At 46.0% G+C, this 21638-nt stretch overlaps 1 protein-coding gene across 1 annotated transcript in view; it reads right to left on the reverse strand.

Annotated features, from left to right (window-relative positions):
* The window catches only part of LOC142570347 (arylsulfatase B-like), a 49526-nt gene extending 29276 nt beyond the window's left edge, over nt 1-20250 (reverse strand). Inside the window, exons 1-6 of the mRNA XM_075678734.1 lie at nt 20236-20250; nt 17362-17521; nt 16662-16774; nt 11912-12022; nt 8359-8484; nt 7504-7630 (exon numbers count right to left, since the gene is read on the reverse strand). Of these exons, the coding sequence (XP_075534849.1) occupies nt 7504-7630; nt 8359-8484; nt 11912-12022; nt 16662-16774; nt 17362-17521; nt 20236-20250 (652 nt within the window). The remainder of the gene's footprint in view (nt 1-7503; nt 7631-8358; nt 8485-11911; nt 12023-16661; nt 16775-17361; nt 17522-20235) is intronic.
* Nucleotides 20251-21638: the final 1388 nt, after the last annotated feature.

Here is a 21638-nt window from a genome sequence, read left to right on the forward strand (position 1 = left end):
GTTACGTGTATAAATCGATGCTTCTGTCAAGGCTACTTAGAATTTCGACCACTAAAGAAAGCTATGTGAATCCTAAAATAAAAAAAGTGGGCGCTTTCACGAATAAAAGGAAATGAAATACTTGTAGGTATAAGGCACAAGTGGTTGACGAAAGGCCTAAATACGAGTTTAGTCAATACAGGTATCGATCCATTGGGTTCAAATACTTGGGCTCTAATTTGCGCTCAATCTGAGTACACACAACCAATATAGCATTCGCATTCATCGAAATGAGGCCGCCGCAGCCGGGAAGCGCGCCCGCTACTTCGTGCACGGCTGCTGAACGTCATTACCACCGAGCCACCACGGCGGGTATACATGCGTAGGTCGAGCGTATGCATTGAGCAAACGAGCAACCCATAATACTACGAGACGCAGCACTGACTGCCGTCCATGTATTGCGAGTGCCCTGGGCTGCGGTGGCGGACATGGCAGAGACTTTTAATCTGCTGTGTATCGAGGCAGTGTTTTAGAGGAGAGCAGACAGAGTTCCATTCCCGAGCGTCACGAGCATGCGCAAGATCGCTCATTTGCACCTGACGACCGTAGTCAGTCTCGATTCAATGTTGAGCAGGGTGCTGTGGTCCCGCTGATAATGTTGCACTTGAAGAAGCGTTTCTCAACTAACATACAGCTAGCTGTAAACCCAAGAAGCTTCAAATGCTTAACGCAACGGGCACTTCTTTTTTTACAGCGAAGATGTTAAAGGCTAGTTCACCTCGGATCGTGTCCGTGTACAGACACAAACCTTCTCATACGTGGGCGATCCCGTAGACAGTTCAGTGACAGGCCGACCCGTGGCGGAGGTGAAGCAGGCGTTAAGCACTCCCCATATATACGTGGGCCAATCCCGAATATAATGCAATGCCGGGCCAACACCCAGCAGAGGTGAAACAGGCATGAAGCAATCCCCGTACGTGCTCGGATCCCGAAGATAGTGCATTGCCGGACCAACCCGCGGTGGAGGTGAAGCAGGCGTTAAGCACTCTCCATACGTGCGCCGATGCCGAAGATAGTGCAATACCGGGCCGACCTCCGGCAGAGGTGAAGCAAGCGTTAAGCACTCTCCGTACATGGGTCGATCCCGAAGATAGTGCAATGCCGGGTCGACCTGCGGCGCAGGTGCAGTTCACTATTAAGGGTCCCTCAAACACAGCTTCCCTGATCATTCGTCTTCACAGAGTGGAAAGCGACTGAGTTCTTTCTTTTCTTCTTTTTTGTTCTTCTAATAAAGCCGTTACAAATCAAACCGGATACAGTGTCATGGGACTGAAGTATTTCACGAACCACTGTGAGAAAAAAACAGAGGCAAGATGCGCTAATAATCAGCGAAATGAATCACTTTCAAGATGACCACAGTGTTACTGTGTGTTTTCTTCAGGGGTAAGGAAATCGAGCGTCCCGTACGCTGTCCGCGAACAGAAGCGATGACGAGAGAGAGAGAGAGGGAGAGAGAAAGAGATAGAGAGAAACATTTATTTTTTTAGACTATTTACGTGCATAGGCCGGAGCGCCTTACTCCAAGGCCCCACTGGCCTCGGCCGCCGGCTTGACCTGTCTTATGAAGGACTGTTGTTCGGTCAGGTCTGAGCTGGCTGGCTGTGCCTCACATTGCTCCATTGGGTGGTGTGTTTTATCAAACGGGTGTGATTCACAATCCCATGTAATGTGCTAAGTGTTGGTATGCCACCACGCCACAGGCAGTTGGGCCTGTAGCGAGTGGTGAACCTGGCATGTTGTAATTTAAGGTGGGGGAATTCCCCAGTCTGGGGAATTTTCCGCCAGCTGGCGGCTTCCTCTCCACTGAGCTGTGTGGGAGGGGGTGGGTATTCTTTTCTGGTTGCATGCTGATGAGCGAGAATCTCCCGGGCATTCGTTGGATTGGGGTCATTACAGAGGCTACCTGGAACCGTCCCAGTAAGAGTCGGCCCGGGTAATAATACGTCGGGCTGTTGAATAGGCCACTTTGTTCCCCTCAAGGCCTGTGTGACCTGAGCACCCATACGATCCGGTAATGATGCGCGAATTCCGTCGGTATTATTGAGTGACAAGTTTGGTCACATGGCCCCTGAGAAGCAGGCGACATGCTTCTTGTGAGTATGTTATGGTGACGCTCCTTTGCGTGCGTTCCGCGTAAGCGAGGGCCATTGCCACGGCGAAAGTTTCGGCAGCCGCCGGAGTACCTGCCCTCACGTATGCTGTAAATTGTTGCTGTGCTTTCGTGTCGGCGATTGCTACTGTGTACTTCCGGACGTTCTTTTGGGCATCACTGGCGTTCGAGTGAACGTTCGAATACGCGGCTGCGTCCGTGTATATTGTGTTGTACATGGTATTATTTTCATACATTGTTCTAATATGTTGTGCGCGTGCTTTTCGTATTGCTTTATTGTATTCCGGATGCATGTTTTTGGGTATGGGGCCGCGGTTATTCGAGCTCGTGTTAAGGTCGGTAGTGGTAATACGTGTTCGCTGATAAATTGTGGGTGTGGGGAAATACGTGCCGTCGGCAGTAGGGCTTGTCCTGCGTGAATGCAGCCCAAGCGTTCCCACTGAGAGATTATTGTGGCTTGTTTTAGCGATTTGAATGTGTTGTGTACTCCTAAGGCTAGCAGGCGCTGTGTTGACGTCCCCTTGGGTAGTCCAAGGGCCGCTTTGTATGGTGATCTTATTATGATGTCGACCTGCCTCTCTTCCTCACGATTAAGGAAGTGGTAGGGCCGGCCGTTTGTGACTCGGCTTATCACTAGTGCTTGGACGAGCCTCAACCTGTCGTGTTCTTGCATGCCCGCTTTCCGATAAGTTACGCGACGGATCATTTGTGCCATGTTATTTGCAGTGGTTTTCAGTGTTTTGGTGGTGTGGGATGCGTTCCCGCTACTTTGGAGCCATAAACCCATGATCCGCATCACCTTAAGTTCTTGGACCGTGTGTCCTTTCCACAACAATGTTGACCGGTCCGTTGGATATGTAGCCCCTCGAGTGTACCCGAATAACCTGCGATTTTTCGGGGGCACATTTGAGGCCAGTGCTCCTCGAGAATTTGTCTACGGCCACGGCTGCTTGTTTTAGTACTTGTTCTTTGTGCCCCAAAGGGCCCCTTGCTGCCCACAGCGTAATGTCGTCCGCGTACAGTGTGTAACCCAACTCGGGGATTTTGTCCAGCTGTCGCGCCAGGCGACACATCGCTATATTGAACAGCAAAGGTGAGATTATTGCCCCTTGGGGTGTTTCTCTACTGGGCATCTTGAACTTTTGGGAAGCGATTTGGTCGATTCCTATTGTGGCAGTGCGGTTGGCGAGAAAAGCCCGCACGTAGTTGTACGTTCGTTCTCCGCATTTTGTCAATTCGAGTTCCTCCAATATTGTTTTGTACGAAACGTTATCAATGCTCCCTTGAGGTCTAGTGCGAGCACTAGTCTTTCCTCTCCGTGAGCGATGTTAGCTATAATTTCTTCTCTGATCAGTGAGAATGCGTCTTGACAGGATAGCCCCGTACTTAACCCTATCATGGTGTTTGGAAACCATCTTATTTCTTCAAGGTACCGCTGCAGTCTTATTTGTACTACTCGTTCGTACAGTTCACCTACGCAAGACGTTAGAGAAATGGGCCTTAGAGCGCCTATTGAGGGGGTCTTTTTAGGTTTGGGGATCATGATAATGTTAGCGTATTTTCATTCCGGGGGCAATCGGCCTTTGAGCCAGCTCTCGCCATTGAACAATTCTGTGGTTTTAGTCAGGACTCTAGCGTCCAGGTTCCGAAGTATCGCGTTCGTTATGGCATCAAGGCCAGGAGCCGAGTTTTTGGCGGCTGCTTGAGCTGCCTCAAAGACTTCTGCATATGTGAAAGGTTCATCTAATTTGGAATTGGCCTTTCCAAGGTATGGTCGCGTCTCGTTTGGGGCGTCTGTGTTTAATAGTGGTCCGATGTATCGTTCTTTAAGTTTCTCTAGTAGTTCCGCGTCTGTGTCTGGGAAACTGTCCGATGTGATTTGGAGTCGTTTGTTCTTTTTCGTGTGGTTGCTATCCGGGTCAAGCATCCCACGAAGGATGCGCCACGTGCCAGCCCTTCCCAAGGTCCCCGAGAGGGACCGGTAGAACGTAGCCCACTTGTTTTTCGCTCATTCGTCTGCGTGTTGTTGCGCTTGCTCCGCCAGAACCGTTATGCGGGTACGTAGCTGCTTGTTGAGGTGTTGTATCTTCCAACGCTTAACTAATCTGTGTCTTTCGTCCCACAAGTTTACTAGGTGGGAATCTACCACGGAAGCCTCCCACGTGCGCTCTATGGTTTTGGTAGTGTCCTTGTGTGTTGACTGGATGAGTTTTGTCCATTCTTGTATGTTGCCGGGAGGTTTTCCTGTGTCGAGGTTCCGTTGGAGCTTCGTGTATTTTGACCAGTCGGTTAATTTCTTTGTGCCAATCGTTCTACGTAATTAGGGGGTGGAGAGTGAAATGCGAATAGGATCATGATCACTCCCCATGTTTTCGTTTAGCGAGGCCCACCGTGCGTCTTTGATGTTTAACGTGTACGCGCGATCGGGTGTTGTGTCCCTGCTCACGCTGTTACCTGCGAATGTGGGCGTGCCTATGGGGTTTTGTGGTTTGCTGTCTGCATGCCGAGGTTCTCAACTGATAGCTCAAGTAGGGCTCCTTTAGGGGATGTGGAATCGTAGCCCCACATTGTATGTGGCGCGTTGAAATCGCCCAATATCACCATACGGCCTTTGGTGCCCGCTGTGGTTTTAGTATCCGATAAGATTTGGGGTAGGTCCAGATCTTTGCTTTTGGGAGGGCTGTAAATGGTTTTTATGATGCTGTGTGCTTTGCCTCTTTTCCGCGGTAGCACGCTGATCGTTACGGAATTGATTTCCCCGGTACGTTGGGGGAGGAATATCATTTGTGCCGTGATTGTCTTGCTCACCAGCGTGGAAACTTTAGGATTTTGGGGGTTGCTCAGAACATAATAGCCCTGCAGTCGGGCTGGTTTGGGCCCGACCCCCTGAAGGCATATTATGTCCGGAGCATCCTGAGATCTTTCAATAAATTTCTGGAGAGCTGCCGCCTTTCTAGCGAAGGATTGGCAGTTACATTGCCAAATCTCTAATTGTTCCGGGTTGTGTGGTTTTGTTTTCCCTTTAAGTATGGTAGCCATGGTTCCCACTCGTTATTTATGCTTTTCACATCTGGGTATCCGAGCCATCCGCATCAATTATGCGGTGGGCCGTCTTGGTTTTGGCCGATCCGGAGCCGACTGCTATGGCGCGTTTCTTAGTAATTGTGGTTTTGCCTGCGGTTTTCAGCTGCTCCGTCATGTGTTGTTTGCGCTTCTCGAATACTACCAGAATTTGTTATTAGAAATAGAGGCGTTTCTGATTCACGAGGGTTATCATCTCGTGCATTAGGGATTTAGAGGTTTCTGCCAATAATAGTTGGATTTGGGCCATTGCGGCTGGCACTTCAGTATTTGGTGTTTGCGGTGTCGGTGTTGGTGGTTTTGGATTCGCTGTCGTTTGCGTTGCTCGTTTCGAAGATGTGCGCGTGGTTGCGCGTTTTCCTGTTTAAGTATTTCATAACCGGGATCTCCCTGTGTGTTTGATGTGTGCTGCGGAGTATTCGGAGATACAAACGTCGCCCAGCTCACGTGGGGCTTTTGTGACTGCTGGTGCTGCGGGCGCACCGGCGCTTGTGCGGCCCTTGACAGCTCCCTGGATGGGCTACTACTTTTTTTCCCATTCGGAGATGTGGATTTGTGACGATGGCGGTCTTCCTCATCCTCTGAGCTGAACCATCGCAGTTTCTTCTGGCCCACTCGCTCTTGTGAGCGAGACTGACGATTGGTGTTCTCGGAACGAATGTTATTTACTTTCTGTGAGCATTGGTTGCTGCCAGTCTCGCGGCCTGCCACCCCGCACACGGCGCATTTGATCACACACTCGTGCCCAAGGGCGGGGGGATCCTTCAGGCCGTATATTTTGCAGATGTTGATGGGGTGGGGGCACACATCCGGTCGCTGACCCGCTTGGAAGCATTCCGCGCACATTCAACAGTGGGCTTGTATGGATGGAGTCGCATCTCTTCTCCCATGTAATAAATACATTTGGGAAGGGAGCCACCAGTGAACGTGATGAGTGCCGTGGATGACTTGCCTACCATCCGAGCTCGTTCGATTTGAACTTCGTGTGTTCGTACTTACATGTTGGCTACTGAATGTTTCATGGGTGTGTCCGTTGTAATGCCGTGAACCACACCTCGACAGCAGTTGTCGGGGTCAGCTACGTATGTGTTAAATTGGTGCACGCGTCCATTCAATTCGAGTTGCGTGGTGCGGCGGAGTACGTTGGCCACTTCCGTGCTTCTCACCGACAAAATTATAATGTTCGATCCGGGGCGATTGCGGAGGATGAAATCAACACCTTTAATTCTCTCTCGCTTCATGGGTCCATCTTGAGTTTGACTGAGATGGTCTTGGATTTGTCGGCTTGCCTTGAGAATGGCCCTCGCCAAGGTCGGTATCAGCATGTCTTTGATTGTTAATCCCTTTGTTGGACGCATGATAATTTTTACATCATCCTTTGATAGTGCCGCCAGAGGTTTGCGCTTTGGATGGCGGAAGCGATTTCCTTGGTTGTCGGCCACACCATATGGATGGTCGCCGCGCTTCCTTGTCGCGAAGTTTGCCTGACTTGGCGAGCCGCGCTGCTTCGGAGATTGGGCTTCGTTGCCTTTTTCGTTCTTCTTACGTTGCTTCTTAGCTCTTTGTGATTCTACAATGTGCGATCTACCACCCGCGCGGTCGGCCTTTGTCGGGTCGGTTTCGATGAGGTCCTTGTCGAAATCGTGTTCCATCTCGGTGGATAAAGATTGTTCGTTATAATCCTTCGGTGAGTGCCCTGAGGGGGAGCACATTCGTGCCGGTCTTGCACCGGTAGCTGTTATTGGCTCTTAAGAGGCCTTCTGAGGCATTTTCTGTATCGGTGGGGTGGCAGCGGTCTCACAGACCTCGCCTAGGCGTAGCGAACGCCATGCGTTTCTGTGAGCGCTCTTGCCGTGTTTGTTACCCGACGCAGCTGCGCCCGCTTCGAATCTTCACACTTCTATATTGAGGTAAAAAATTCGCCTACTGGTTTGAAAGTGATGTCCGGGTGTCGATCTCGTCGAGTATAGTCAAACCGATATCTTCATTGTTGTCCTACGGTCATTGGAACGGGCGTAAAACGGGTTTCAGTGGAGCCGATGTCCGGCACGTCTGCTCCGTCTGGCCCCCTCTGGCGCCCAGCGATGACGAACTCCCTGGCACATGGAACACTAACGGGGGCTTTAGGAAACAAGCATCAGGCGAACCGAGGAGTTTGACCATAAACCTTGCATTATTGATGACGCTTGAAGGGCCAGCTGAACAAACCCAACGTATGCGACGATAGTGTTTAGGTCGTGAACAAGAGAAATTTTACCTGTTGGGCGCCTCACCTGCGTAGATTGTTCTGTTCTTTTCTCCAATGTATGGAAATTTGTCCACGTTCTCCTGTGGTGCCTGAAATGTTTCAGGCTCTCCAGCGCCGTGCGGTGACTGGTGACTCAGCAAGAGAAAGAACGGCTGCGGAAGCAACATCAGCGTGAAGTTTTTTAACGTACATTCGACGACTCAGTGGCTGGAAGTATGGGCATGCGTTAGCAGCGTATATCTATTAATTAGTGTCTATTAGTGGTTCAAATGCTGCAATGTATTTTCCTCAGGCTCACTAGTAACATACGACACTAATAAAAAGCGAGTGAAGAGGGGCACAAGAAAAAGAACGGTTGAACAGATGAAGCATGAAGTGAAGCTTCATTCTTATAAGTTAATCATCTTTCATCATTAATCATCAAGTTAATATAAGTTAATCATCATTCTTATAAGTTAATGCATAAATGCAACTTATTAAAGTGAAATATAAAACGGCAACTAAATTAATGGACGTACACCCATCAATGTCCTTGCGCAGGTATGTCAAAAGAATAAACGCAGAGGCAAAAATATACTTTAAGTGATCTTCTCTCAGGGCTGTGATAAAGCCAGTTCATTTATTTGCAAGAAAGGCCCATTAGCGGCATCGTTGTCTCTAAGGATGAAAGTTGTATAGGGTTGCTTTTGTGATTAATACGTTAAATCAGGCAGAAAGAAAAATACGCGCTAATAAAGAATGATTTATTGCCACATTCTAGTATTCTGGCCTGTTATATAAATGCGCCGTTGGAAGGTCCCAGCTGTTCGCCATATATTTTTTTTCTGTTCTTAATATTCCTTGCGTTTTGCGAAACTGCCATGAGATGACATCTACCTACCTTTGACTTATTCCTGTTTCGGATGAGGTACTGCGCTCTTTCCGTGAACAATGTCGTGGAACATGAGCCACTTTCAGAGAACAATGGTTCCATGTTCAGCCAGAAGTCGAGACCCGTATGGTTTTCCTGGAATAAATTCAGAGACCGCTACATCTCGCATACATTACAAAAGATTAAGTTTTTACGTTGAAGCGTTGCCCATAATGTTTGGCAATAATATATTAAGCCTCTCCAAACATACAGTGCATTGAAGGAGATAAAACATATTTCCTTTCACGCATTTCTTATCTGACTTTGCTATCATGCGACATTACGACGGAATGAAACTACTTGTAAGTGTGCACACTGATTCCATGAAGTTAGCTACTTGTGGGACGAATTTAAATATATTTTTCTCTACTCCAAATAAGAATAAGGCCAGGACTCGTAAAAATCCATCGGTCACTCCAGATAGTTCACAAGTGACACAAATTTCAACGTTACAGTAAGTAAACAAGAAATATTTTTTTTCAATGTTCAATTTCCTGAAGCAAATACGTGCACATCACATTCGAATCTGTAGAGAACATTACTCGTCTAATATACTTTTCACAGTCTAAAAAAACCGCTTCGGCAAAGTTCGGGAGCTATCCTGAATCAAGTGCGCCTAAAATGATTGACCGCATCTAAGTGTATTAGGCAGTGTTCAGGGACAGGCATGAAATAGCTGCCGCATTTAATGTGTACGTCCATGCCTTCTTCTCAACTCCGGAGGCACATTACTACACGCCCACAAGAAGCGTAGATGGCGTGAATCCTGAACTTGTAGCTAACGAAGGTGTTTTTCATATACTGCTAAGCCTCCCGCCAACAAGACTAGATAACATACCTGACGCCGTCCTTTACCGCTGTGCTCAATCACGTACCCGGTTTCTTCTTACTACCATTCATTCGTCGCTCTCAAGTGGCATTGTTCCTTCAGAATGGCGCTCAGCCCGAGTCGCATCGGTTTTTAAAAAAAGACGATCGCAGCCTTTTAACAAACTAAAGACTAATTTTCCTCACTTGCACGTCATGCAAACCTTTAGAACATGTAATTTCAAATTGAATCAAACAGTACCTTCTGGAGTGCAGCATGCTCTCAGCGTTTCAACATGGTTTTCGGAAAGCCTATTTCAACCACTCATTTTATTAACGAGATAGTGTTAACGGCCCCGTGTCGCAGAAAACCCGATGTCGGTGTCGCCGTTGTGGGAGTTGTCCAAGCAGGAAAATTTCCCTATATATTTAGGCATATGTATATGCCACTCCTTGCTATATGACATGTATTATTTGTGGGTTATATTGCCACGCCATTCTATCACTAAAGATGCTCATACCATGTCTCAGGTTCTTGACAACGTTATTCCGCGGAATTTTGAGAATGACAACCAGAAACAAATGTCACGAAACAAAACGCCGACGTCGTATGCCTTTTATGCTTAGTCTTCTCAAACTGAAGTATTAAAAGGGCGAAACAATAACAGAAACCTGAAAAAAAATTTTTTGGCACGGCCCCCGCAAGAGGCCACGTTTCTACCAGAAAACTTGCCTTTGTACATAGCGTTCGCCGCCACCGTTTGCCGGTAGATTTTACGGTTACATAAGCTGCAGTTGCCGGGAAGCGTGAGCAGCAGTCGGGGAGCTTTGAGTGCTATCACGTTCTACTCTTGAAGGTGAAGTTTAAGCATACTCCAATTTTTTATGCTCTTTATTACATCGGTGCATCATCAACAAAGGTGGTGGAATTTACATTATTTTTCTTGATTTAAAAAAGTGTTTTTCGTTGTTGTCTAATTAAGAAGTTCGACAGTATTGGACTGCTAGGCACTTTAGTCAAATGGATGTGCTGCTTTCTGGAAACACTGACACTGCTTGTTGATACTGAGGGCCAATACTCCTATCACGTACCTATGAATAGTGGTATCCCGCAAGGGAGTCTGATTGAACCGCTGTTATTTTTAATTTATATTGATGATTCGACTAAATGTGGGCTTGAGAGCGCCTGTATTCGCATGTTTTCAAATGAATTTCTGCTCTGCAAACCGGTTAGCTGTAGAAATGATCAAAATGCTTTAAATGAAAAGGTTAACGGTGTCTCGAAGTGGTTCACTTACTGGAAAATGAAGCTAAATCAGACAAAAATGGTCTACATGAGGATTACTAACAAAAAACAGCCCCTTGGGCATCTCCATTCAATTAAGAGTATTTCCCTCATCCGCAGCGAAAATCCGAAGTACCTCGGTGTTACTTTCACAAGATGTATAAGTTGCTCATCTCATATTAATCGCATATTTGCTAGGGTACCTCCCAATATAGTATTAATTCACCACAAGTTGAAAAATCGTCTTTGTTCTGTCAAACTGCTTGCGTATAACATAATCATACGGCCTCGGCTAGGATAAGCTCGTGTTGTGTGGGACCATTTAGTTAGAACCGATACGGAAAAACTCGAAAATATTTAGAGACTTGCAGTAACTGCTATGGCCTTATGATCATCCAAGTTCACTGATGAAATCAAATAACATACTGTCTTTAGAATCTCGCAGTAACCTTGCAGAATAAGAATTGTATATAACTTGCGGAATGGTAATTTCAAAGATTATTCTAAATATTACTTGCACTATTGTCAACGAGGCCTAGAAAACCCTATCATCCTTCCAACATAACTGCCATATTTGCACATAATGATTCCTTTAGGCACTCCTTCCCACAAGTGATATGCCAGTGAAACTCAATGCCCCGTTACATAATCAATAAAGATGAGGTGCACTTCCCTCTCCTGCTTATTTTTTAAGTAATTAAGACTTATCTTCATCAATTTTGCAGGGTGATGTCTGCTGTATCTTACAAAATATATGTTCTTTCTTACTTTGTTATGTGTCTCAGGTAAGCAAACTTATGCAAATAACAAACCTTTATTTTGGATTCAGTTTACTGCTTTTTACGGAATTCATATTTCACTGGTTATAGAATCGTTGGCTGTTTGTGAAAATTGTATTCCACTCCTACTTAAGCCAAACGTGGTCTACAGTATGATTAAATAACTAAAATAAAACAAAAAATATTTGACAGTTGGATAGGAAATGTTTCGTAAGTCGTTCATTCATAGTCTTGAAGAGTTGCTCGCTTCAACAATTCAGGCCACAAAGTGCACTTTCGTGGGTTGGCTTTATGCCTGCGCACTGCTGCAGTATAGCTTGCGAGCATCAGCTGAAGGCGCATGATACGCGAAAGCTCGTGTCTTGCACTTGTTTCTTCAACCCTTGTCCTAGTGCAGAGTTTCTTTTTTTTTCCGAATTGATATGTTTGACACCAGAATAAAATTTTCGAGCAAATAGTCCGCAGTATTCTGTGTAACGTTTTCGAACGGGCGGTCAGTATCGTTTGATGCGAATTCCTTTTCTTTACAGTTTGAAATCATTAGAATGCATATCAGTGCATCTGCTACGTCAAATAACGTGTTCGTATTACTTCAAGTAGAAGTGAAAGTGCCCTGTCATGGAACACGCGCCCCTTACACAAGTCCACGTACGTAGGTTATGCTGTGCGTGTAGTAGTCCTCTTCTCCGTTGTAGTAGCCGTAGAAACTGTCAAAGCCCCGGCATGTCGGAGTGAGGCTCGTCTTGTAGTAGCCGATGCCCCACTGCATTGAGAATGTGAGGGAGAGATGCGGCCACGTCTAGTATGCTACTCTAGGTGAATGCGATGATAAATGAAGTGATACAAAGAAAGACATAAGTTCAGCTGATTGCTATAGGTATTCATGTTAGAAAAAAATCACCGCCCCTTCCAGTCCGCGAAGATGGTCCAAAAGCGGAGCTGTGTTAGTTACGCCGAGTGTTACACCATGCAAGTCAAACTTCGCAAGCAGTCTATACTGTAAGTCTTTTGTTTCACCGTTGTTTCGCCTCATTTTCGCTTTTGCGTGCTTCGCGTGGTAAGCATGCTTTACGAGGGCAGCCGTTTCCACTCGGCATCTCTGGCGCGCAGCTCGCGGTGGGCCGTACGAGTACGAACCCGTTCACGAGCCAACTCTCGCTAACGCTCACAGTAGGGAGCTTCCTCCCCAGGAGTACGCACTACTCGTGGTCGTCCAATAGTTATAGCTAGGATGGAATTTGCATAGGCACTAATCCAAAACTCCGTATACTGGGCGCAAGGCCCGTCACTGTATATACTGGCGCTGCAATTGTTTTGACGATTGATTGGATTGGTTTGACGATGACGTGGTGACCGGCACTTTCCGGCAGCCACGCCCTCTTGCAATCGCGTTAAATCGCTGGTCACTGTTCGTTGGCCCCAAACTGCCAGCATGACATATGTTTCTTTCGCTGCAAAGTGGAATCAATCGTCGATAAATTCGATGCCGATCTGACTCGATCGCCGAAAATGTACCGTTTGACAACCATATAAGATTCGCGTGTCATATTGCATTCTCACATTCTAAATCCCTTTCCCCTTGTTGAGATGCTCTTTTCATCTCCCGCTAGGTCACGTGGCCCCTGTTTAGCGAAGTCCGACAACGACGGCACAGGATCCGCATAAACAGTTTTGGTGTAAAAAATCACCAATACATATTCACAGAGTCGAATCGTTGTCATTTTTTGCGTTGCAAGTCTAGCGTCGTTGTTCGTTCGGAGGTGCCCGGGCTCGCGATTGTCGTTTTCATTCAGCATCGCGCGAACGTTCTTCGTCGGTGGTCGTTTCGTGCCGGCGCTGTATACATTCTCGTTGCTGTTCACTCCAGCGATCCTCGTACGAATGTTGTTCTTCGGGTGTACGAACTATACGTGTCCGCCCCATCGACAACGCAGCTGTTTTTAACGCCGATACCTCTCCTGCTTACATGCTACGATAACCTTGACGTCACGCTATTTTTCACGGCGAGCGCGCTCATTTGTTCCGCATTTTGACATCTATGCCACCGCACTGCGCCCATATAGGTTTGTTGGAAATGGCTAAATCCGTTTCTGTTGCCGGACGCCGAAAAAGCTACGGAAGGTTAGTCATATGGAGCTTTCACAGTAAAATCTTAGGCGTGGATATACGGACACAAGAAGGGGAAACAGACAACACAATGCTGAATATTAATTGAAGGGGTTGCACTGTGGCGGAAAAAGAAGGTAGACACAGACCGTATCTGCACATGCTCAGTATCACCACCCGTCAAACTTAACGGTGCAACCTCAGGAGAGGCAGCACTAACCGTCAATGTTGGGCACGCTTGGCCAACGGGAAAGATAAACCTTTAGGCATGACATTTCATCTTTATGTAAGGTAATCAAAGCCTGGCTAACGCATGCACTTCGGTTAGTATTGGTATGTCAATCCTGGGGTTTTACGTGCCAAACCCACGATTTTATCGTGAGGCATGCCGTAACGGCGTGCTCTGGATTAATTTTTACCACGAGGGGATCTTTAACGTGACCCTAATGCACTAGACACGGGTGTCTTCGCATTTCGAGACAGTCTAAATGCAGCAGCCGCGGCCGGGACTTGATCTCGTGACCTCGTGCTTAGCAGCGCAACAGTATAGCCGCTAAGCCACCGCAGCGGGTTATCCTCAACCATAAGACGCGCTTCTTCGTTCTTATGTCTCAATAAAACTATACTGTCCACAAAGTTTCGAGCACATTACAATCGTGATAGTGCACGCAAAGGTCAATTAGAGGGTGTGCCTCGGCTTAACGACACATTATGTTCAAGTAATCTCTGATTGATGCAACAGCCTGCCTACCCTTCATAAGAGCGATCACAGCCTAAACAAAATTTCTTTGCTATGACCATAAAGCATGATGTGAGCTTGTTGGTGTGTTTTACATTGCACTTGGCGGGCCTTCTTTTGCCGTCCACTCACTTTTTTATCTGCACGGCGGCGCATAGCTTCCCTAACCTTGCCACTTCCGTATGTGCAATGCCCAATCTCGGATCTACTCTATACTTTCTTACGTTTGTGCGACAAGGAATGGATGTATACAGGGAGTACCCACAACTTTCTTCTTATTCTCATTACTTTCTGTAATCATATGCAAACTATAAAATATAATGAAACACTTCAAGCATCCTGAAACATTGGTTACTGCACCGCGAGGATAAACTAGCTGCTGCTAATAAGCGCGTAACTCGCGCGTGAAAGTTGACGCTCATTTCGTGCACACGCGACTTGGTGAGAAAGGATTAAGGGAAAGCGTGGGTATTTCGCTTTTTAGAACTTTAACGCCTTTCAACTAGTCGTTTAGCAATGGTTTTGATAACCTCAGCCAGTTTTGGCAACATATCCGGTTATTCCGAAAGGCCAGGATAATCTCTAGAGATTATATTTTCTTATGCGTGGCAATTATTTACTCAGCTTTAAGCCCCCGCATACTACTTTGAATTCTTCAGTTACCGAGGCAATCAAACCTTCAAATTGATGACTAGAACAAGGAAGCTAAGTAATCGTGCGCGTTGCAAAAAATATTTAGTAAACGGTCAGTCCAACAGCGGTTTAAATCATTATCAACCTTACATAAGTAAACATCGCTCGGGAGAAGGACAGCATTAAAAACAATGCAAATTCCAGAAGTGCGTAGGAACACCCCGTCTTTCGACCCTACTACCATTTACCTTAAATACAGGGATGAAATTTTCAGGAAAACACCGGCTGAAACACCCCATTAGTCCATGAAAACTGATTGCTGAATTTGCTCGTTGATACACTGTTTAGCACAGCTAGATAACCCGGCATTCGGCAGACAGTAGATAAAAGTCTTCAATGTACATACTGAAAGCCAAAGAACTACCAGGAATATTTTTTTTAGAAAGAGAACGACTGCCTTGGAGTTAAGTACACCGAGCGCTTCTGAAAAACTGTGAAGCTAAGCAGTTCTGTAGGTAACTAACAATAGCACACTACCTAGTCCTTTTCTGCAAAACAAGCACTAGGAAAAGAGTCCCCTATTGATGGCTTTTAGCCCAAAAAAGAACAGTTCTAAATGTTAATAATTCAGTATTCTTGTCGTTGGAAACAATCTTCTCTGTCTTCTGTCTAATTAGGAGATTGACCAGGCATTCCTTAACTACAGACGGCTTAGTTGTCACAGTCATAAAGTTATTGTGAATTGGCGACGAAGCTTTGCCTGAAAACATGCCTTCATTCCTAATGACAAAACAACCTTCTTTGTTGGATAATACAAGTCTAAGCTTCTTTTCTATTAGATAAGGCACCAGTTGTCAGGTACGATTTGACCCACTCACTTGAGTTCCGGTAGCCTTGATGCTGGCGATACAGTCCGAAATACAACGGAGGCGTTCTTTTTCATAGATAGATAGAGATAATTTATTTGAATGAAGGCAGAGAGGTCAGCCTGAACTAACGCGCTCTAGCCTGCTACTCTTCAGAAGAAAACCTAGTTATGCGGCGCCGTTATTTTAACGCATCTATGGGTTTCATGTGAGGTGTCAAGCAGTACTTCGGGCCTAGAGGAGAAGTACTGCTAGGTTTGTCATTTATCACGGCGTCTCCGAGGACCAGTACATAACTTGACGGTGACGAAGTTGAAAAAAAAACCTTTCGTCTTACTCGGTAAGAGGTCTCACAGCTTCAACCTCCATAAAAATTACACGTGTTGATAGGTTGTCCTGCCCCATTCGGCATATATGCGGTGCTGTTGGCGAATGCCTCTCTTAGCTACACATGTTGTCCCTTTCCTTATTATTAATGCGAAAGCATTATATGCTTCATTACGCGAAAATCTGGCATTGAAGTCAGCTGCGTGTACGAATGATGGTACCGAAAATGGCCGACGCTAAAGAGTAAAGTCACATCAATACATACTTGATGTGACGTAAAATTTTCAGGGAAGTAATTAAATACAGTAATTATAATAAATATAATTAACTACTATAAATTAATTATACTGGTAATTAGTGGTTAAGTAGTAATAGTAGCTTATAGTAGTAATTAATAGTAGTAGTTGTTAATTCAAGTAATTAATTAAAGTTTTTCCAAATACGGTCGAGTCGGACTCCATCATTTCTACTTCGTTATCAACTAGTTACATCCAGGTGACTTAGCCAAACCAAGATTGAGACTTTTCTCTTTTTTTTGGCAAGAACATAGGCACAAAATTTTCAAATAATGTTTCTGTCTGTGGTCACCTGGCTAGCAGGGCATAGCGAGTTTGGGTGCTCAATAAGCCATGGCCAAGTACGCATGCAACGACGAGAGCAGAAAGAAAATAATAAAACATAAATGTCAGGAAGAGATGTTACTGAGCTATATTTAGAAAGAAAAAACTTACCTTTCCAACGAGGTGAGTTTCGTATCCGATCTCTCTGAGATACTCGGGCAGAAGGCGCACGTTCAAAGGCAAGCCCCATGGGTCGGCTACGTCCACCGCGCGCCCTTGCAACCCTGCATGGCACGGGTAGGGGGCCAGTGTGTAAGTGAATAGATTTTACATGCTGGTTTTCATACTTTTACCGGATCGCTAGTTCGCACTCTTTCATTCCGGTTGGTCAGCAAGACCACAGGCGTAGAAATCGAAAGGGCAACAAAAAGAACTGTAATATTCTTGTCGTGTTCAGAAAACTCGAAATACATACGTTTTTCACGTCCCTTGTTCAGTAATCACGGATCATTAGGCTTTCCTTTCATTCAGTTAGGGCTAAAGTCCCAGGTGGCTTAACATTCTTACTAGTTGTCCATGAGTTTTGTAACCCCAAAATCATGTTGGCGCTCTCCACATGTAAAGTGATGGCAACGCCGTCGCATCATGGGAAACATTATTCGCGTAAAACGGTAGTTCCGCCTTCGCTATCCCGAGAGGCGGGAACCCGGTGTCACGAATAATTGTTTCAGGATGATGGCTATGTGAAATCACTGCATCTCTTTTCCAATCTCTGGCGCATATATACATACGCACTAATGCATGAACACACACGCGTGCGCATGCATATGCCATTCATTTGACTTGTTTTTTTTTTAAACGAAAATCTCACCTGTTCGTATGGCATACAGTCCGGTCATGAGGGCCGACCTCGAAGGCGTGCAGCACGGTTGCATGTAGAAGCTGTTGAGTATAATGCCGTCCGCAGCCAAGGCATCCAGGTTTGGCGTGGGAATCTGAGAGGACCCGTGAAAGCTGACGTCGTCCCATCCCTGCGATCATCACGAATGTTAACGGTGAGTAAGAACATGATTGCTGTTCATACCCTCACGCACGCCAAACAAGCACTCACAAAGTATTCCTGGCTATGTATACGGCCGCCTTGATTATGCTTATCTCGTAATTTATAGAATCTACGGGGGAAAATCTACAGGAATGAACTCTTAGCCAATTATTTCCAGTTCAAAAAGAAAAGATGCGCTGAAATGAAGATTTTCTGTATCCAGCAAGAGATTTTAATAGAAACACAAGTAGCTAGCCCCTTAGTGTACATTCACTCACACCACTTTGTGCCAAGTGCTGCTTTATGGCTGCTTCGTCCATAGCTGTGAGCTTGTCAGGGGCTTGTTCCTCTTAGCAATCCCAGCAGAGCCGTGTTCCTCTTAGCATTCCTCTTAGTCCCAGAGTGGATTGCTCCTTTTAGGACTCCCACCACACCAATCTCTTCGGGGAGCGTCAGTTTTCAAAAGGGAGATTCCAAGTTCAAAGTCAACTGTTTGATTTTATCAGTGCCTTTTCAAAATAATAATGATCCTTAACAGGAAGCCACTATGGTAAGAATGATGCTCCTATATGGAAAGTACCTGTAACTCTGTCGCTATGAAAGCAGCACTCAGTTTGGCTGCCTTTTTATCAGTACTGTGATTCCGAAGCATTTTCAGCTGTAGTAAGGCACATTTATTCAAACAGGTGAGCAATATATCCTGCGCGATATCTGACGAACATTAGCCGCCGCAGGCAAGGTATTTTGCATCTACAGGGCATATATCTCTGTAAAGTTCTAAAAACAGGCAAGTACAGCATTAATTGGTTAAATCGGACTAGCTATCCTGATATCACAAGTTTCCGGTGAAAAGGCCGCTTGAACAAACTACAAACAGGAACTTCGTCAAGGCAGTAGAATCGACAATTCGGACTAATGCTGAGAAAAATGCCTATGCTGTTAGAGATTATAAGGCTGATTGATATTGGCGGCGAGAAGTTGGCGTGGCTCCTTTTCCTGATTGTCGTCACAGCCAGGACGATACTCTCTCCGGCGTCCTGGCTGCACGCCCTGAAAACTGACAAAATGGCCAAGCACAGTGATTTTATGACGGCAAATACACTGGGATTTGAAGAGTTCACTTGAAGGACTGCTCGTCTGTAAACATCAAGTACTGCCGAAAGGCCTGTGAGGTAGCTCTCAGATGTGGACACATGTGGACAATTTGTAGCCGCGCAGGAGAGAGTCCATCATTCTATTAAACGCTTCTGGGGCACTACACAAGCCGAAGGTCATCACTTTAAATTGAAAAAGTCCATCGGGTTTAACGAATTTCGTCTTTTTGTGGTCCAAGTCATCTACAGAAATCTGTCAGTATCCTGACCGTAGGTCAACGGAAGAGATATAGCTAGACCTTTGGTGACAGTCAAGGGCGCCGTCAATTCGCGGCAGAGGTTAGACGTCCTTTCGTATAATTTTTTTAACGTGACGGGAGTCTACGCAGAAGCTCCAGCTGCCTTCCCTCTTTACTAGTACGACCTGTGACGCTCAGATACTGCAGGAAGGTTCAGTGATGCCTTTCATCGGCATTTTTTCAACCTCACGCTGCATCACTTGCCGTTCACCATGGGACACGCGATAAGGACGTCGTCTGATGAGGTTGGCGTCTCCAGTATGGATCCGGTACCCAAGTCAAAGAAGTCGAGATAAGGCATGAACATGTGCCTGATATTGGTCGCATGTGCTGGAAGGAGGCCAAGCGCGATCATCTTCGTAATGTTTCGATCGGCTGTACTACGTGAAGTCGGGAATGCAGCGGGGAACGACACATCGCCGGCCGCTAATACAGAAACAGCATGCTCATCGATAGAATAGATGATGGCCAGAGTAATGCCGTCTGGGATAAGTTTCACACATCCGCTTAAGTTCAAGATACGAAGGCAGGCGCGAGTAGTAATTGTACGGGTAACGGTGACATTGCTTGCCAGTGTAACGTCAATAATCGCAGTTCGGGGATATTCTCCATTGGGTATAACAGGAAGAGACGTTGGGTTCACATGTTAGATGAATGTAATACACGGAACACAAGCATGGTCGACGTGTGGTTGGAGCGTCATAGTAGCGTGATAGGTCAAAGTGAAGATGGCAAGTTCCACAATCAATAAGGGCGGAGTGGGCAGGTAGAATGTCCATGCGGAGGATCACTTGATGAGGGTGGTGCTGGAGCACAGCAAGTACTACTGCAGCCGTGCAGCGGCCGGCGGTACTTATTCGTGCGAAGCACATCCCAAGGACGGGAAGTGTTCCCCCGATGGCTATGCTAATAGGGCGTCTTAATCCGGGGCATAGTCTTTCGGTATCTAGTTATCAAAAAGTGGCTTTAAATTACACTTTCCCACAAATGTATTTTGTTTGATTTTGCAGGTGGTGCATCTCTTTTTTCTTTAGAGCACCTCGATCGCCAACGAAAAGCTTTTGCTGCATATGTCCACGCCCCTTTCCGGGAAATAACAAACAATATTTTAAAAAACGCATTTCAACTCTGCAATGATATTTAGCGTGGGCTTGCTGCTAGTTCCTAAAAGGTGCACGCACAGAATCTCTTGTGTAGATTTAGAGGTAAAAAAAGGTCACCAAATCTCTGAGTGCCACATCTTAACATGTTGGACTCTAGTTACCCAAATCACAAGTAACACACAACATTATTTAGAACAATTAACTTACCAAGTCGTCTGCCATAATGAACACAATGTGAGGTTGCCGTTTGACACGCCCCGCTGGCAGCAGCAAAAGCAAGAGTACAATGCAAAGCATTCCGGCCAATGCTACGCTAGCCACTGCGGCACTGCAAAGAAAGAAGAAGAGGGGGGGAGGGCAAGGAGGGAGACGTTAGTACAAGGACATCTGTGCGCAGGATCTTTAAACATTTTAAACTAAATTGTTTCGCTCATTAATTTTTTGCGATCTGAGAATTAGCGACCAATATCAGATCCGCATGTCCTCACGAGGCGATCCACATTGGCAAGGCCAGCCCGCATATTCAACCCAAAGGCGGCTCCCGCTGGGATAAATGTATGCACACCTGTCAAGAGAGGCAGGCCTTCGGCAAATTAAAGCCGACCGCTTTAACTAGGATGAGCAAGGGGTGTACCTGATCATCGAGGTCACTAAATTGAGATAAAACAATACTTATGCGCGTTCCAAAGAAATAACAATCCCTAAATTAACATACTGCTTTAACGTAAAACTAGTTCAAGAACTGAACGAATACAAATAAGAGGGACCATCACGAACACTGTTTCATGTCCACAGACATATCAAATGTCTGTGCATTGGCTTCACGAAAGCTTGCGTTTCTGCGGCGCAAGTTGGAGAAAGCACTTTCTGGATTAAAAATTCTCTCGTATAAAGCGTATATTTTGCCGAATCAGAAAATGCGTCAATAGGTTGGGACCCGTTCTGATACTGTTATGATCAACCTAAGTTTTCCAAGAAGCCATCAACTACCACATCTGCTGACGGAAGGATGCCCCACCAGCAACACGCAGCTGTCACGGTTGATGTTAACGCCTCATCATTCACTTCTCTTCAAGAGATGAACGCCGTCCTCCTGACCATCACGAAGTGGCCACTTATCGGTGAAAGGGCCCTCGTCGAAAACTATAGGGGGAAAGCACCGAAGACTGGTCGTTGCCTCCAATTGTGCCACATCGGAGACAGGTGCGCCACGTTCAAGCACAACGAGCAGCGCATAGGAGACGTGAGCACCACGAGCAGCACGCTGAGGACAGCACCAAGAACAGCACAGTGTAGAGCAGTTAGGGGCGACAGAGGTGTTGAACGATTTGGGCATTTGTGACTGGCCAATGGATTCCCTCAACGAGGGAACGAGGAGTTATTTAAGGTCGTCCTGGCCCGCGTGTTAGATCATAACCGCTCAAGACTCGGATAAGAGTCGCAACCATGCGTCAATGAAGTGAATACTTTCTTTTCTATTTTTTTCGATCGTCACGATGCCTAGTAAATTGCGTAAATTAATTAAGTAAATTATTCGCCTCCTATAGTGGCACAGAGACAACGCACCCTCCTGCACCGACGTATAACACTCCTGCAACAATGCAAAAAGC

Source organism: Dermacentor variabilis, chromosome 2 (genome assembly GCF_050947875.1).
Source record: "Dermacentor variabilis isolate Ectoservices chromosome 2, ASM5094787v1, whole genome shotgun sequence".
Taxonomy (NCBI): Eukaryota; Metazoa; Arthropoda; class Arachnida; order Ixodida; family Ixodidae; genus Dermacentor; species Dermacentor variabilis.